Raw genomic sequence first — 17,099 nt, forward strand, 5'->3', positions numbered from 1 at the left:
TTTCTTATTTTTTAAAATAGTTTTTGTTGTTTCATCAGGTATTGTAGCATACTAGAAAAATATGATTAGAAGAATTGCATGTCTTTACAATATTTACAAAACTTTTCATAAAAATAATGTGTTTGTAAGGGGGGAAATTTCTCACTCTGAACTTTTTTTCCCCACTCCTAAGCATGGTGAATATTCAGGAGAGTAACTGTTGTGAACATGTGACTTGTCTGAGTCAATTAAAGACAAATGGACTATTTAAAGTTAGTGGAATTTTTAATTTGGCTGCTACAGTAGAGTGTAGGACTGCAGCAGCACAAGCGCTGTGAGTCAGGAAATGTTAGCTCATTAGAAAAACAGAAATTAAGCCTTGCTACCATAACAGGGACTTAAAAACCTGGCATGTAACACCACTCTGGATTGGAAAAATGCAATGTATTTTTCTTTTAAGTTGTAGTTTCTTACAGTTTTTATTCTATGTTTTTTCTGCATTCTGGTTGTTTTCCATGGCCTTTTTAGTGTCTGTAACATTCCTACTTAATTCTAATTAATTTCTTCTTCCTTTTTTGGCCTCAAGTTCTTGTCATTCATTTTACAGTTCTCAGCATTTCACTGCTTTAATCTTAGTTACTACTTATTTTTCCTTTCCATCATACCCTTCTCTGTACTCCACAGCATCACACAAATAGGCACTTCTGCTTGCTTGTCCTGGTTTGCAGTGTGCCAACATTTATTAACAACTTCAGAGTCATCAGTAAAAGGTTTAGAGTAGGGAATAATGGAGACAAAATAGCAGGACATGGAAGACCTTTTCAACACAACACAAGGTGGTATTGTTATGGCTAAAGTGAGTGCTAAATTCTGTAAATTATTGATGTGAATTTTGGGAAAGTAACTTGGTGTATTCCATGATTTTCATGCATGGGATTTGGGAAAACCAGTAGATATTGTACCTTACTCTTGGATAGGTGCATTACTGTTTTGTGCTTTACTTTGGGGGGAGGTTATAGTTTATAACCAGTCCCACAGCATTCAGGGGTATTTATGCTTGTTAACTGTGAACATTTTGCTTTGATTAAATAGAGAAGACATTTTGCAAGGGAAAAGTTATAAAATGTGGAGCACAGAGAAAGCATCAGTACTGCTTCATTGCTTTATTGTGTTTCCTTCCAGGTCTGCTCTAGCAGCAGCAATCCTTGCAACAACACTAACAGGGCGCACTGTTGCTATTCCTCAGCCTCGGCAGAGATCCCTTTCTGAAAGTGATTCCACCTTCTTGGAACAAGAATGTTTGGAGCCATATGCAACAGTCACAGAGCTTGGAATAGGGTAGTGTATGCTTTCTGGTTTGATACCTTAAATTGTGATGATAAATGATACCTTGGAATCTCTCGGTGGTCAATTTTACCAGAGTGACAGCAGACTTCCTGTTGTTACTGCTACTTACTTTTTTCTTCAGTCTGAAGTGTCTAACAATCCTTATTCTGTTTCTTGTAAAGTGGTGTCACACATACAATCTTCAGAGAGGTAGATTTTGATTGTACAACAGTCATAACTAAAATCACATACTATTTCTGTCAAATGATGATCAATTTTACAGAACGTGATGAACTGAGGAATCACTTGAATTACATGTAAGATATTTCCTTTGTGCCAAAATGATTATTTCAGACTGTCTTTTTGGTAGAATTAAGAACTGTCTCTAATCTGTCATTTTAAGATAGAGAGGAAAAGGTAGTACCAGTGTTAATTATCTGGTTTAGAGTATACACATTGACACTGTCTTGGAGATGGTTTATTATCCCATACCATTTGGGGTTTTTGATCTGTTTGGTTTAGTTTGTGCCCAGGGTGGCTGCTGTCCCTGCTTCAGCTCCCACCCTCCCTGGCTCTGGAGTTGTTGAGAAGAATGGAGCTGAGCCGGGGTGTCTGGAGGGAGTTTGGGGCAGTGTGAGAGGAATGGGCTTGTTCCATTGGACACACTGACCAGGGATCCTGCTGTTTCTCTGGGGTTTGCTGCTTCTTTTTGTCGTTGTTTTTTTTTGTTCTATTGTTTTGGGGTTTTTGTGTTTTTTTTTTTTAATTATTGTTATTTTTGCTTTGGCACTGATCTTGGCCTCTTTTGCTGCTCCGCTCTCAGGAAGCCCAGAGCCAGTGTGTGCCCACCAGGACTGGGAACACCCTGCTTCCAGCTGGTGCTGCCCCCAGCCTCTGCACAGCCCAGGGAGCAGCCAAGGCCAGTGAGCAGTCCTGGGGAGTTTCTCTGCCGTGTCTGGGAGCTGGGGCTGCTGCCCAGTGCCCTCCGCAGTGTCCTGGCTGCTGCTCTGGGGTTTTCCCTGCAGTGGAGCTGTTTGCCCCTCCCTTGCAGGAGGTAAAAAGTTCAGCTACAGCTGCTGAGTTTCTGCTGCCTCTTGCTTGCTGTCCTGGGGAAGTCCACCATGCTGCTTGGGTGTGCTGCTCTCAGGTTTCCTTCTAGACCCCCTTTTGCTATCCAGAGGGGCACGGGGACTGGCTGCCACTGTGAGTTTGTAATGGAGGCGCCTTCTCCATCCCTGTGTGCCGGCTGTGCCCGCCATTGTCTGTGTGACGCGGCCAGCGCCTTCTCCATCCCTGTGTGCCGGCTGTGCCCACCATTGTCTGTGTGTGTGACACGGCCAGCGCCCCACCTGTGGCGGCTGTCCGCCATGTTGTGTGCGCGGCCAGCGCCTTCTCCATCCCTGTGTGCCGGCTGTGCCCCGCCATTGTCTGTGTGTGTGACACAGCCAGCGCCTTCTCCATCCCTGTGTGCCGGCTGTGCCCGCCATTGTCTGTGTGACACAGCCAGCGCCTTCTCCATCCCTGTGTGCCGGCTGTGCCCGCCATTGTCTGTGTGTGTGACACAGCCAGCGCCTTCTCCATCCCTGTGTGCCGGCTGTGCCCGCCATTGTCTGTGTGTGTGACACAGCCAGCGCCTTCTCCATCCCTGTGTGCCGGCTGTGCCCACCATTGTCTGTGTGTGTGACACAGCCAGCGCCTTCTCCATCCCTGTGTCCGGCTGTGCCCGCCATTGTCTGTGTGTGCTACCCTGTGTGCGGCTGTCCGCCATTGTCTGTGTGACGCGGCCAGCGCCTTCTCCATCCTGGGCTGTGCGCCCCGCCATTGTCCGTGTGACACAGCTGGCACCTTCTCCATCCCTGTGTCTGGCTGTGCCCGCCATTGTCTGTGTGTGTGACACAGCCAGCGCCTTCTCCATCCCTGTGTGCCGGCTGTGCCCACCATTGTCTGTGTGTGTGACACAGCCAGCGCCTTCTCCATCCCTGTGTGCCGGCTGTGCCCGCCATTGTCTGTGTGACGCGGCCAGCGCCTTCTCCATCCCTGTGTGCGGCTGTGCCCCGCCATTGTCGAGCTGCCGCACCTTCTCCATCCCTGTGTGCCGGCTGTGCCCGCCATTGTCCGTGTGACACAGCTGGCACCTTCTCCATCCCTGTGTGCTGGCTGTGCCCGCCATTGTCCGTGTGACACAGCTGGCACCTTCTCCATCCCTGTGTGCTGGCTGTGCCCGCCATTGTCTGTGTGTGTGACACAGCCAGCGCCTTCTCCATTGGGTCAGAGACAGACAATGGCCAGACTCGCACTACAGCGCCCCCTGCAGCCTGGGGGAATCATCGCACCCTGCTGCCGGCCGGGAGCCAGCAGCGCCCCCGCTGGCTGCAGTTGGAACTGCACCGAGGGGGCAGTGCTGCCAGCCAAGGCTGACATGGGGTTTCTAAGGGGGGTAAGGCTCTGCAATTTCACTATTTAGCATTTATTTCTTTTTTTTCTGGTTCTCTGCCTTGCAGGCACCCTTATTTTTTTGCTAGGAACCAGTTTTTTTTCCCTTTCACCCCTTGGTATCTATTTCTCTCATTGGTAGAAGAAAAGGGAGTTATTGAAGCTCTTTCTCTTTAGAGGAAATGCTCATTGGTGTGTTTTCTCCTGAAATTTGTCTCAAAAGCGAGACAGCTACATTCCTTGTTTGCAGCTAACAGAAGCTTAGATGTCTCTGTGTCTCTTTGGACTTGTGTACATTGTAAGACTGGTGGTTCTACTTTACTAGTGTTGGGTTATTTTGAAGAGTAGGCAGTGCTGAAACAGGCATTAAATTGCTTTTTGCAGATCTAACTGGAACCTTGATGGTTGTGACAGATCTCCTCTACAGTCCCTGGAAATATCGGGCAATTATGGTGAAGATGAGGACATGGACACATATCTTTCAGATGCTGATAAAGAGGCAGTGTCCAGCTGCCAGAGTAATGAGAAAAGGGAAGGAAGCTTTAGCACCAATGCTACTTATGCTGTTCCCTGCAAGACTGAAAAGGTAAGATTTTTAAATGCATTAGATCCTTTACCATGTTTTAATATATTAATGCATGTTAATATTTCAGATGCTTTGTATTCTCTTCTTACTCTTCAGACATATTGAATATTTATTTCACGTGCTAATTTTTGTGATTCATTTACTCTTACATGAATTATGGAGGTTTGTTGGTTGTCACAGAGTCTCTCTCTGGTTATTAGGAGCACACTGGTATTGTATGTAATTATCATGCATAATTATATTGTATATAATAATGATGCATAATCTTGTAAAATAACCAATAATTTATATTGAGCATGGTACTTACATAGTAGATGATTTGTTAAAAGCACTAGTAACTTTACTGTTAAATGGTAAAAGCTTAGTTAAATATTCAGTGTTGTGCTAATGAGCACAGGCCTATATAGAAATGGGGAGATTCAGAATCAAACAAAATAAATTAACGTTTTCTTGAAGACCAGGGAATTTTTGTATGCTGTAATTTTTGATTGTCTTAACCAGCAATGAACTTAATACTCCTAAGGCACATTTAAAGTTAAATCAAAAATGAGACAAAAATTTAACAAACAGGAAGAAATACCCGAGTACGAAAAAGGCAATAAAAGATCTCTTAAAAGATGTCTCTTCAAAAAAACCCAGCACTAGTAAAGTATGACCATCAGTCTTAGAACATACACCACAAATCCCAAAACGTGAAAGAATCCATAAAACACCCCAAGGTGCAGAGACAGTAGCTGCTAAGAGAAGGGAAGGGTGTCACTGTCACATTTTCTGAAAAATCCCTTTGCTGGGATTTCTTCTCCTGGGAAGCTGAGAAGCCTTAGGGAAAAATTAAAACAATAATTATCTGGTTGCTTTTCCTGTGTATTGCTGCTTTAGAATGTGGTTTAGACATTGTTTACCAACTGGTCATTGTTTGATTGGTTTCATGTGAGTTGTTTTGACTTAGTGACCAATCACAGTCCAGCTGTGTCGGGTCTCTGGAGAGAGTCAGGAGTTTTTCGTTAGTATCTTGTTAACCTTGTTAACCTTCTGTCTGTATCCTTCCTCTATTCTTTAGTATAGTTTAGTATAGTATTCTTTAATATAATATAGTATATAGTATCATATATATATAGCATATAGTATCATAAAATAATAAATAATTCTAAAAACATAGAGTCAGATTCATCATTTCCTCATTTCCTCCCTGCAATGAGAAACCCTGAAAATACCACAGAAAAAAAGCAGGGGGGGAGTGAGCAGAATATGTGGAACATTGGTGTGTGATCAGTGGTCAAACCAGGAAAGATAATGTTAATTGTGGTTCATAATGGTTCATTCATCCCTCACAGCACTGATACTGTGGATAAATGGTTGATAATCAAGATCACATACACCACAGCAAACAAGAAAATAGAGAATAATTTCATGGGCTCTTGTAACCAAAGAAGGTGACAGAGAATACTTGAACTAATCACTTCATACTTGCTAGCCTCCTCTTGATCATTGTAAGGTTTAGATTTTATTTACATAGGACCCTAAACAACAGTAACACAAAAAAAAACCCCAAGAAATCAAGAGAAGAAACAAATCTTATCACTTACTATTTTAAAATATTGGTGAACAATTCTGAATGGGACTGGGATGTTAATACACTAAATGTGTCATACAGGTATCAAGGTACATGAGCTGTTTTAACAGTGATCTCGTGATTTAGAGAGGTTTGTCTTATTTTTACGCAGGAAGAGTTTCCACCATCTCCTATTCCTAATGCTGACAAGGAAAAGGTTTCTTCCTATGAAACTGAGTGTCAGGTGGTGGTGGATAAGTCAAGTGTACAAATAGAAGGTAAGTAAACTTACTTTAAGTCAAAATGCTTTTAATACCATTGGGAAAAAATTAATAAAATGATACTATATTGTAATATTATACTCCTTTTTTAAAAGGGCAGTTAAAGAAATGCTACTAAATACTTAGCAATTTCTAATAGTTACAGGAAATTAAAAACCTGCATATAGAGGAAAGATTGGTCTGTATTCACTGTGGAATGAACTGTCAGCCACTGTAAAATGAAGAGGTAGGGAGAAAGGTTTTGTGAACTCTTGTCTTGTAAAGTGCAGTCATTCTCTACTATGCTTTTGTTGAAGCAGTCAGTTTTGTTATCTGGAACTTTTTGGAGTGCTACTGTGTTCAAAAAAAAAAAAAGGAAAAAAGTAGAAGCTGTAGAAACTAACAGTGTTCAAAAGGAAAAAAAAAACAAGCCAAAAGCTAGAGATAGAGAAAAACATTTTTAATCAGTTATTTTACTTGTCTGAAAAACAGTAGTAAAAACTTCTTGAGTTTTTTAATAATCAAATGGCATGATAGTAGTGTTGCTTATACCTTTTACAAAAGTTGTATGATTATTGGTGTCAGGATGTTTCTTCAGAATAGAGAAATAAACAGTCTCAGGCTATCAACCTAAGCACTGAATTGTTAAGCTTCACAAATATTTTTTTTTCAATAAGTCATTTCATTAGATTAGGGACATTTGGGTTGTTACTGGATCTGTCCTTAGGCTATTTTCTTATAACAATAGAATATTTGGAGAAAAATATTATAACAATAGAGCAACGCCAATGTGCTGGTGTAGCAGTTTTCTTGCATAATTATCTTGTCTATTATTTTCAAATCAAGAATAGGGAAATAAGAATTAGTTTTGGAGCTGGAAAATGCAGTTTTTGCAGAGGATGGTTGTAGCAATGATGAATGAAAAACACAGATTCCCCATAGCAGCTGCAAAGGGAGATTATTTATTGTAAAAAACCTTTTAATGCTGTATTCAGAGGGTAAACTCTTACCTGTTTCCATTCCCATGAAACAGAACAAACATGCAGTGGTGCCTGCCCCTGCAGGTGCTGCTGTTCACATTTCCTTTCCCCATCCCCTTTTTGATCTCACAGTGTCCAAGTGTGCCCTGACCAGTCAGAATCCCAAACACAAGCTGAGCACACACTGCTTGTGTGGCTTGTTTTCTGTTTACACAACTTGGTTTTTAGGTTCTGTAACTTGGTTTTTGCTATCCCCTTAGCTGAGGCTTTCCCAGAGTGCTTTCCCATGAGCTGAAGTGTCAGAAATGAGCAGAAGTGAACAGAGGCCTGTCATGCCCTTATTCTATAAGACTTTTTTGTATCCCCAACAGATGGTAGCGCTTTGTAGCTAGTGGATAGGAAAGAGGAAGCAAAACTGAGTCAATTTGCAAAAAATGGTGTCTTTCTAAATTTTATTGATGTTGGATCCCAGTATTATTTAGTGGACTCTATTTCTCTGTTTATTTCTCTATTTCATAGAGAACAATATTCAAAAAGAATGATTGTTTTGATAAAGTCGTTTGGGAAGTGAAGGCATTAAACTGAAAATTGTAGGATATATACACTGTTTCTAATCCCTCTTGTAGACAGTAACTGCTGCAGGCCTTGAAAGCTGTCAGAATTACACTTGTTTTGTTCAGAGATGCAGTAGGATTTGAGTCCAGTAAAATCAGTGACAATATTTCCTTTGTTCTTCAGTCAAATTCTAAACTTATCCCAGAAGCCAACTGTGGAACAATACAGCTTCAGTTCTTCCATACTTGCACCTATCCAGTGTGAGGTAAAGTGAGGTCTCATATCAGTGTCCTGATAGACCATGAAACAGTTAATGGAAAATTAGTGATCTAATCTGTGCTTTGGGAAGGACTTTCTTACATTTATTTGCATTAATTACATGTGTGCATATATATCCTTATGAACCCTTGTGGTTTATGGACTTAAAATGATTTTTGTTCTAATTGACTGAAAGATCTGTTTTTCTTTAACAGAAGACCAAAATCTGGGCTTGAATTTAAAGGTAAGACTTTTATAAAGATTGATTTATGATGCTTTTTGGAAAATAGGCTGTCATAAAAAAGCTGATAGGTTTGCAGTCACGTAAAAGAAAACTAATTTATGGCCACTATGGAATATTTTTCCTTTGGGATACAAGAATGGCTAATCATTCCTTTTGAAAAATACTACTACTATGTAGGTAAATGAGCCATTCAAAAGTTGTTGGGTTTTTTTTTTATAGTATATTGTCAATTACTCCTCATGTGCAAGAAAGAAACTGAGAATGAGAGCAAACATGCTACAGCAAGGGATAGCTCATACTGTTAATTTTCAAATTCTGAGTCTGGTTTTACTGCATTTTTGTACAGTTTTCTATTTGAGCTGATCTGACTGCTTTCATAAGCTTGAAAAAGAATACCCAAAAATTTCGTTTCTTAGATCAACTTGCCAAAAAATTGTTTATGAAAATGGTCAGTTCTTCCATTATTATCAGAACTTTTTTTACAAGTTCTTAACCACATATCTTTTTCTTTGAAATTGTTCATGAGTTTTGTCTCATTTTGTCATTGGTGTCACTCAGTGTCATCAGTGTTAAATTAGTGACAGCATATCTTTACAAAACTTCACTGCTGTTTCATAGAAACATGGAGGAAGTCTCTACATCACCTTCACCTCAAGTAAATACATTAGCATAAATGACACTGCAATTCTTTCCCTTCTGAAAATGTACAAATATTTTCAATTTTTTTCCAGCAAAGCAAGAACAAAGTTCTTCAACTATGAAAAACACTTTACATTTTAATTTATTTGCTGATACCCAGTTAGGAACTGACATAATTGACTACTCTAAAGTCTTATTCTCTACAGACTAACAAGTGGGAAGAATACCGTTCCTGTTTCATCAAGAAGCTTTGTGTTTGTGACTTTTATGTCAGCTGTAAAAAAAACTGGTTTGAGAACTGTAACATTTCTGACTACTAAAGATAATAGTGAGTTTCAGGTGTCCACAAGTGACTGATGGCAGTGATAATTGATTAAATGATGTCTAGATGACTAGATGATAAGTTGTGTATTATCAGCAGTGAATCCAACCTTCAATTTTGTTGATATAAAATAAACTCCTTTAAAAATTTTATTTAAGTTTTTCAGCAGTGATGCTGTTAAAGCAGATTACCTCATTTTTTATTTCTTTGCTAGGAGGAAAAATCAGTAGCTGAAAATCTGATACATGACAAACCTCCACCATCTCCAGGTACTTTGGACTTTTCAATGACTTTGCTAGACATTTTCACTTAATTAATATGCATGTATAAATGAAAATCAGTTTTACTGATGCGACTACATATCCAGAGTTTGGCAGATAATCTAAAAGTTTAATTTTTTAAGAATTGGTCAGTAACTTCTATTCAGTAACACTGAAGCTGTTCAGTGGGAAGGGATGTAAAGCTTTCATTGGGTGGGTGGTTAAAATTTGCAGGGATCAAGAATACTGACTAGTCCCTGCAGGGCACAAACACTTTGCTTATTGCAGTGGGCATTTCACTTTCACCTCTCCAGTCACTGATGTTTGGGAGAGAGAGATGTGCTGACACTGTCTTTTACATTAAAAGAATGAATGTTTTTAGTGTCTGAGAGAAAAGATGGGAACTTGCAGCCACTCCACAGCTTTCTTTCCAAATCCACTTTTCAAAATTATTTCTGGTCTTACCTTTTGGGAGCCATGAGCTGATTTAAATCCTATAAAGTATCACTCATATATAATGTTAATATTAGAAAAAATGGATTGTAATTTGCTGAAACTCCTATTCCAGTCTGGATACTGATTTAGATCTTATAAAGTATCACTCAATATAATGTTAATATTAGAAAAAATGGATTTTAATTTGCTGAAACTCCTGTTCCAGTCTGGCTAGTATTTAAATACCTTGTTCTGTGACATTACAGATGTGTCTGTTCGGGCAAGGCAAGTATGGGAGAATATAGGCAAAGTAAAATTCAGAGAGCTAAAACAAGAAAATTGGTCTCTGAACAAGGCATACCAAGCTGTGGTCCAGCAATTTGAGGGAACAAAACAGCTCATAAAAGAACAGGAATTAAAGCTGAAGAAACTAGAAGAAGAAAACAAAAGACTTAAAGAAGCTGCAGAGAACTCACACAGAGAAGGTGGGAGAAACATATAAGCTATTCTGTAGTTATCTTGTTTCAATTTTTCTAATTTCTTACAACCTTTTCCTCTAGCAGTAGGTTTCAAGTCATTGAATTAGGCAAGTATGCATGCAGAAGTAGTTTCCAAACAGTATTTTCTACATTTGTAGAAATTTTGTCAAGGAATAGGTACATGATAATCCAAAAACAAAATTACTTGTTGTTTGAAATAGAATTGATTTTTTGCAAATAGTTTTTAATGGGATTTTTCAAATTTTCTTTCTCTTTGAGAGAAGTTATTAGTTATTATTCTAGCTTATTTAATTTTTTTTTCATTACAATTAACAAATTGTTGTGAACATTTCTTGAATTTTAATGGAACTTTCTTGTTGGATATTTGTTTTAATAGGGGAGGCAACAGAGTTAATTTCTCTCAGACAACAAGCACAAGAGCTGGTAGATGAAAATGATGCTTTGAAAACAGTGGTCCATCGTTTAAATGTGGAATTAAGTCACTATCAGACTAAATTCAGGTCACTGTCTCAAGAGGAGGTGAGAATCTTGGTTATCAAGGCAGTTTCTACTGAAATGTCCCATTGTCTGTTATTTAATCTTTTGAGATTTTTATGACTGTTTTCTAAAACTAGATTTGCCATAAAGTCTACAAATTGCTCTTTTTATGAAATTTAAAATAATTCAAAAGAAACCTTTATCATTAAGTCTAATATTAAGAATTCAGTATTACTTTGTATCAGTAAGATACTGAACTTTCAGTTTTTTGGATGTGTGTTACATATGCAACATATGTAATGAAAACATAAGCTTGTTTGGGGTGATAATGGTGACTGCACTGGACAGTTACTGGTGCTTCAAAAAGCAGGAAGTAATGTCAATATCTTTTTAAATATCTGTTCTAGAATGCAAAGCTGAAAAGCTTACCCATGGAAGGACCACAACCACCATGGCTGGTAAGTCAGATAATACTTGCACTTAACTGTTCATTCCTCTCTAAGTAAAGAAGTAGAATTTCTTTACTGGAATCAAAGTATTCAGATATTACTCTGCTGTGCTATCACATACTATTAGAATATCATAAACATTTCTTTTGTGGCAGAAAAATATGTATGGCAGAACTTTGTAATGAATGTGTGCAATTCCAGTTGAATGTACAATAAGCTACAAACTGCACATAGTCACCAACTTTGAGCTATTGAAAAGTATTGTTATGCTGAGAATCATAAATGCCATCTTCACTTGGCATTGTCTAGCATTTAGCTTGCTTCAAGGTCTTCCAAGGTCTATTGCTTAATTGGTAATCTTAATTGGTAATCTTAATTGTTAGTCTTAATTGGTAATCTTTTGCTGTTACTTTTTTGTGATCATAGTAAAAGAAAACAGAATATTTCTGATTGTAGGAATGGTCATGAATCCAGTAGTAGCCTTTGAATTTCTGACAAGGAGAGGGCAAATAATCTGTGAAAGGGAATGCATTTGTAAAATGTAAAAACATTTCTCCTTGAAATGCTAAACAGATCTGATACTTTCCTTCCTCACTCTTACTGAGAACTGTACACAGTGGGAAAGTTCTCCTGCTCTCTCTTTTTAGCCAATAATCACATATGAATGTATTTAGTCTTAAAGATGCATATTTGAGAGTGTAAAAGTTCCCTTCCCACTTACTAATGAGTCCAAGATAATTTTTTTAGCACTATATTCACTAAAGTGTTTGAATCTTGTTTTCTATTCATTTGCATCCATATTCTGCTGTGATACATACAGTGATAAGTTAAAGCTGCTTTTTAGAAGAAAGATGCAAGTAAAGCATGAGGTCTTTTCCTTTCCAAAGCTTGCTCCTAACACGGTACTGTGAAATGTTTCTGCAGCATCATTCTGTCTGTGATGGTCTGTGTGCTTGTGTAAGTTCTGCACTTTAAATCTGCAAGTCATATATGAAACCCCCTTAACAGCTTTAAAAACTAATAATCTGTAGCCAAAGTAAAAAATACAGATGACATGATGGCTTGTAATTAATCTACATGTATTTATTTTTTAATTTTCTTTTAAGTTGGATATGAAGTATTTGTCACCTCTTCTGTTGGCATATGAAGATAGAATAAGAGAAAAGGAAGATTTTATTCTTGAACATGAGGCAAGTTGCCATTTAGAAAAAATATCCACTAAAGCAGAAAAAAATTACGGAATTTTTAAAGGGATTTGCCAGTACTACTGTCTGCCTAAAATTTAAAGCTACTTTGTTTTTCTTTTCCATGCATAGTATTGTGCTGTCTCATCCTACTTGGTTTGCTTGTTTTTTATCAGTCTGTTCATGGTTAGGAGCATGCACTACACTGACATATGTAAGATGTGCTCTAAAAATGGAACAAACCATAAACTAGTCACTGGTGGAAAGAATTTTTGTCATTTGTGATGGGAACTCAGTGCTCTTACAGCTGCTTGTGGGTTTTGTGGTAGAAGAATACTTAATTCTAGGTATTAAAAGATTGGGTTCTCTTTTTGCTTTTTAGAAGTATTTTTTGTCACTGAATGTTTGAAAAAATAGCTATTTGTTTCAGAGTACAACTTCCTAGGTTTTGAAAGTAAGTGTATTTCACTCAAAAAATTCAGGCATAAAATAAGCAGAAAACAGCAAGGGTTTTTTATATTACTGTAAATTCACTGTGTTGTCTTACCATATCCAAATCCATGTCACTCCTACTGAAAATGGGTAGTATCATCCAGTAATTTCCAGAATGCAGCTTTTTAAACCTATCTTCTGAGGGTCTCCAACTTGCAAAAATGTGGCACAATATCAGTATTATTTTAAATCAAATATTCTAGATTAATGAAACAATTTAGAAATCAAATATGCACCCCTGAATTAGAGATGAGTGAGTAGTGAGATAATATTCTATTATGACAAGAACTAGAAGGCACCTAAGCATGTGTACTTAAAAAATTATTCTTGAGGTAAAAATTAAAGTAAAATAATTATAAAGAACTTTATATGAAATCTTTTGTCTTCCAGGAGGATATGAAGAATTTTAAAGCACGAGTTGAAGAGTTGGTGAAGGAGAATGAAGATTTGCATGGGCAATTAAATAACTTCATTACCCCTACAGAATGGCAAGTTATATTCCTAGAAATTAATTTCAAAGTTTAAAATTATTTTGCTTATTTCATGCAAACTTTTAAAATTACAGATCTCAAGGAAATTTTTTTTGTCTTCAAACACTCTTTTGCTGAAGAATTAATAGGATCACAACTGTCCTGTTGGAACAATGCTGATCTGCAATGCCTGGAACAATTTTTGAGTAAAGATTAAATATGAATGTGGAGTTTTGCACGGGAAGCCCATGTAATTCTGTCCTAGGTATTGCAGGTTACATACCTTTACAGTGTGCCAATGGCATCAGTTTTCCACTAATACAAAATACCATTGGAGTGTTTTCATCCTGCTCTGATTGTACTGTGGGTGAGCTTCTGCTCACAAGGAGGTTGGAACAAGTTTTTTTTTTTGCTTTCAATAAGGATTTTTAATCTATTTTTTAAAGAGGTTCAAATATTATTTTGTAAGTTTACACTGTTGACAATCAGCTGTGTTTGTTCTTTGGACATAACATCTGAGTTATATTTTATTTATATTTATCATTGCAGGCAGTTGCTGCAAACTCAGGCCAAGCTGGTCTTGGAAGAAAATGGAGTGTTGATGGAGCAACTCAAAATTCAACAAGCTAAAGCAAAAGATAGTCACAGACAGCATGTTCAAGAAGGTAAAAGTGCTTGAGTTGCTATTCACCTGAACTACACTAAAGATGGTACTGCAGGTTTTGATTTTTGTAGGGTTTTTATTTGTTTTCTGTTGTCATTATTTGTTTTGGCAAGCTTGGCAGTGTTTTGGGTTTGGTTGGCTGGGGGTGTTTTTGCAACTTTATATGGCCTAAAAACCATCCTTGAATGTAGGTAACGTTAATAGGAGATCAAGCTCTGGATGTGAACTGATACTTTAAAAAAATGTCATTATCACCTATTGACACTATAAAAAATACTCAATTTCAACTTCTTCTGAAAAAGTGAGAAGAACTGTTAAACAGCAATACAGTCATTTGCATAATTGAAGAGCACTTCAAACTGAATCAGAATTTTTCAGAGTAAAATGACATTTCACTGAGCTTCTAGCCTTGAAAAGAAATACTCTTGAAGTTTCTGCACTATTCTAAAACAAGTTGCTTGAGACAGCAAAAAGTCAAGTCCAAACTCTTAAAACACAAACTGACAAATGCTCTGTTACATAATGTTGTAAACAACTAGGAATGAATGTAGTAATGGTTTTGTTGAAGTTTCACTCAGTGCTTGAATTAGTTCTGCTATACACAGTTGACTTTTTTTTTCCCTCCTTCCAAAAGCTTCAAAGTTGACCAAACAAATAGTAGTCTTAGAAGATAAGAACAAGAGTCAAGAGGAAGAAATAACAGAGTACCAGAAGCAGCTGGAAGCTTTGTGTTCTACATGTGAGGAGCTGAAAGCCAAAGTGGACAGCACAATAACAGCAGAGGAGCACTTGGCTGTGGTGAATGATTTAAAAAGGTATGAGTTTATTTATGGTGCATATATGGAGAAACATTGGTGCAAGGCATGCACATGACACACAGCACTCTGTAGGGAGGAAACTTCTGCTGGTTATCCAGGAAGGTAACCACCAAAGCACAAAGAAAGGGAAAGAAGTCTTTAAAAAATACTGTCTTCGTTTTTAGAGACATTTAAAATTACAAAATCCCAGTTCTAGAAACATGGGTAGAAGTTTTTTTACCATAGAGTACCTACTGCCAATTGCACCGTTTTGAATAGTAGAAGAGGAAGCATGAAAAATTCCATTTTTGTCAAACCTATTTGTTTCTATCAGTACTATATATAAAATGTTTTCATTCTTGTGTTCCCATCTTTGGAACATGTCTAAAGAATCCTGAAATTCTGAGCTAGAAGTTCTAAGTTTCTTCGGTTGTTACTATATGGAAATTACATGAAACATCACAACTCAAAAGCGCTGCTGTGCAGCATAATCTGCAGAGTAATGTTTCTGTGGAGACATTCCATAAATTTGAATGCTCTCAAGCCTTTGGATAGTGCTGGTTTTCTGTTTCATGGTACAGTGCCATCCTGAGAAGTCCTCAGACCTTGTATTTTGGTGTTGATAGTAATTTATTTGAAAAAAAAAAGAAACACAAATTTTTATATTTTTATAATTTAATTTTTATAATTTAAATAAAGTGCAGTCAGAGGAATTACTTGAATAATTTGATATGAGATTTTAATACCTCTCTGTCACCAGGGAACATTGAGCATTCTCAGTGTATCTTATTTCAGAATTTCAACATGGGTATCTTCCTGTAACTTAGCATTTTAGTGTTGTAGATCTGTACATGATACCTGTTCTACACTGTTGGTTTTTGCAGCTCTTTACAGCAGGAGCAGGAGAAAAAGCTCTCTGAGGTGGAAGCAGTAATGGGAAAGATAGCATCACTGCAAACTGAAAACAAGAAACTCCTCTTAGAGAAAAACAACTTCATGGCTGACAAGAAGATCCTGGAAACTGAGATGCAGTTGACTCAAAAGACAAACAGGTCTTGTCACAGTCTCATTTTCTTGTACAGAAATAATTTTATTTCTAAAAACAGAAATATCTGTAAAAATATTATCTAACTTCCCATAATGTATATTTTCTACCTACTGCAAAAAAACATGTTTCCTAAACATCTTTGTCATGTCTAGGGGCATGGTTTTCAAGTTTTGCTAACCTTTGTATGTTTTCATCTCACTTTTCTGTGTCTATGTGCAAATTAAGAATATATCTTTAATTTAGTAATTAAAATTATCTGAAAATAAGATGAGTAGACAAACCTTCTTTCCAGTTAGATAAGGATAAGACTTACACTACTTGCAGATCTTCTCATGCACCTGGTTGCTTAGAGAGGAGTTCACAATATTTTGAAAAGACAGTAATATTGTTCTGTATCTTAAGAAATATGAGCTTGTAGCCATTGCACAAAACTGTTCTTTGAACCATTGTTACTGTTGTTATTCAGCTAACATATTGTAAAGAAAAAGCAGCCCCAGAAATTTTAACATGATACTATTGGCGCTGCAAATATTCTAAGACAGTGCATTTTTAACAGTATGTATGATTGTTTGAGACTTGTACATGTCGATTTGCATGTGTGATACAAGTTTTTTAAGGCCATTACTAATTCCCAATCCAAAGATTTTCCCTTCTCTTTTACAGACGATTAAAGAAGAAAATTGGTCTTCTGCAACTGCAGCTGGAGGAAGCAATGGAAAAAGAAGTTGCAGCCCATCACTATCTAGCAAACCTCATTGGGCTGGTGGAGAAGATAGCTAAGGAACGTGATCATCTTGTATTTTTGGTAATTACCTTTAAATAATTACTGTGACTTAATTAATATTTCACACAGTTATCATGCTACTGGCACAAGTTATTATTCAGCTGAATTATCAAAGAATAAAGCTGTTATTCCAGTTCAAGGATTTAGCTCTATTTAAGTAGACTTTAGAAAATAGGATAGGAGCAGTGAAAGATTTTTTTCTAGAGGAGCAATTAAAAACAACTACCCTTATTTCTGGAGGTAATATAATTAAGCCTTAATTCACATGAGCATTAGGGTCTGAAATGGCACTTGCCAAGTTTAAAAGATTTTTTTAACCTAGTTTTAGAAGTTGATGTTACATGTATTTAAAAATAGCTACATGTATTTAAAAATAGCACACAATCATAAAATTTTAGTATTTGT

The 17,099-nt window shown here is 37.3% G+C and overlaps 1 protein-coding gene across 4 annotated transcripts in view; it reads left to right on the forward strand.

Annotated features, from left to right (window-relative positions):
- CEP89 (centrosomal protein 89) overlaps positions 1-17,099 on the forward strand; it is a 34,479-nt gene that overhangs the window by 2,570 nt on the left and 14,810 nt on the right. For 3 of the 4 annotated variants that reach the window (XM_030955811.1, XM_030955814.1, XM_030955812.1), the window contains 14 exons: positions 1,162-1,317; positions 4,123-4,324; positions 6,049-6,154; positions 8,145-8,173; positions 9,349-9,403; positions 10,096-10,314; positions 10,706-10,848; positions 11,214-11,264; positions 12,362-12,445; positions 13,322-13,419; positions 13,951-14,066; positions 14,700-14,880; positions 15,747-15,914; positions 16,574-16,715. In XM_030955811.1, the coding sequence (XP_030811671.1) occupies positions 1,162-1,317; positions 4,123-4,324; positions 6,049-6,154; positions 8,145-8,173; positions 9,349-9,403; positions 10,096-10,314; positions 10,706-10,848; positions 11,214-11,264; positions 12,362-12,445; positions 13,322-13,419; positions 13,951-14,066; positions 14,700-14,880; positions 15,747-15,914; positions 16,574-16,715 (1,750 nt within the window). The remainder of the gene's footprint in view (positions 1-1,161; positions 1,318-4,122; positions 4,325-6,048; positions 6,155-8,144; positions 8,174-9,348; positions 9,404-10,095; positions 10,315-10,705; positions 10,849-11,213; positions 11,265-12,361; positions 12,446-13,321; positions 13,420-13,950; positions 14,067-14,699; positions 14,881-15,746; positions 15,915-16,573; positions 16,716-17,099) is intronic. The other variant, XM_030955813.1, reaches the window with a different exon arrangement.

Source organism: Camarhynchus parvulus, chromosome 11, assembly GCF_901933205.1.
Source record: "Camarhynchus parvulus chromosome 11, STF_HiC, whole genome shotgun sequence".
NCBI classification, from domain to species: Eukaryota; Metazoa; Chordata; class Aves; order Passeriformes; family Thraupidae; genus Camarhynchus; species Camarhynchus parvulus.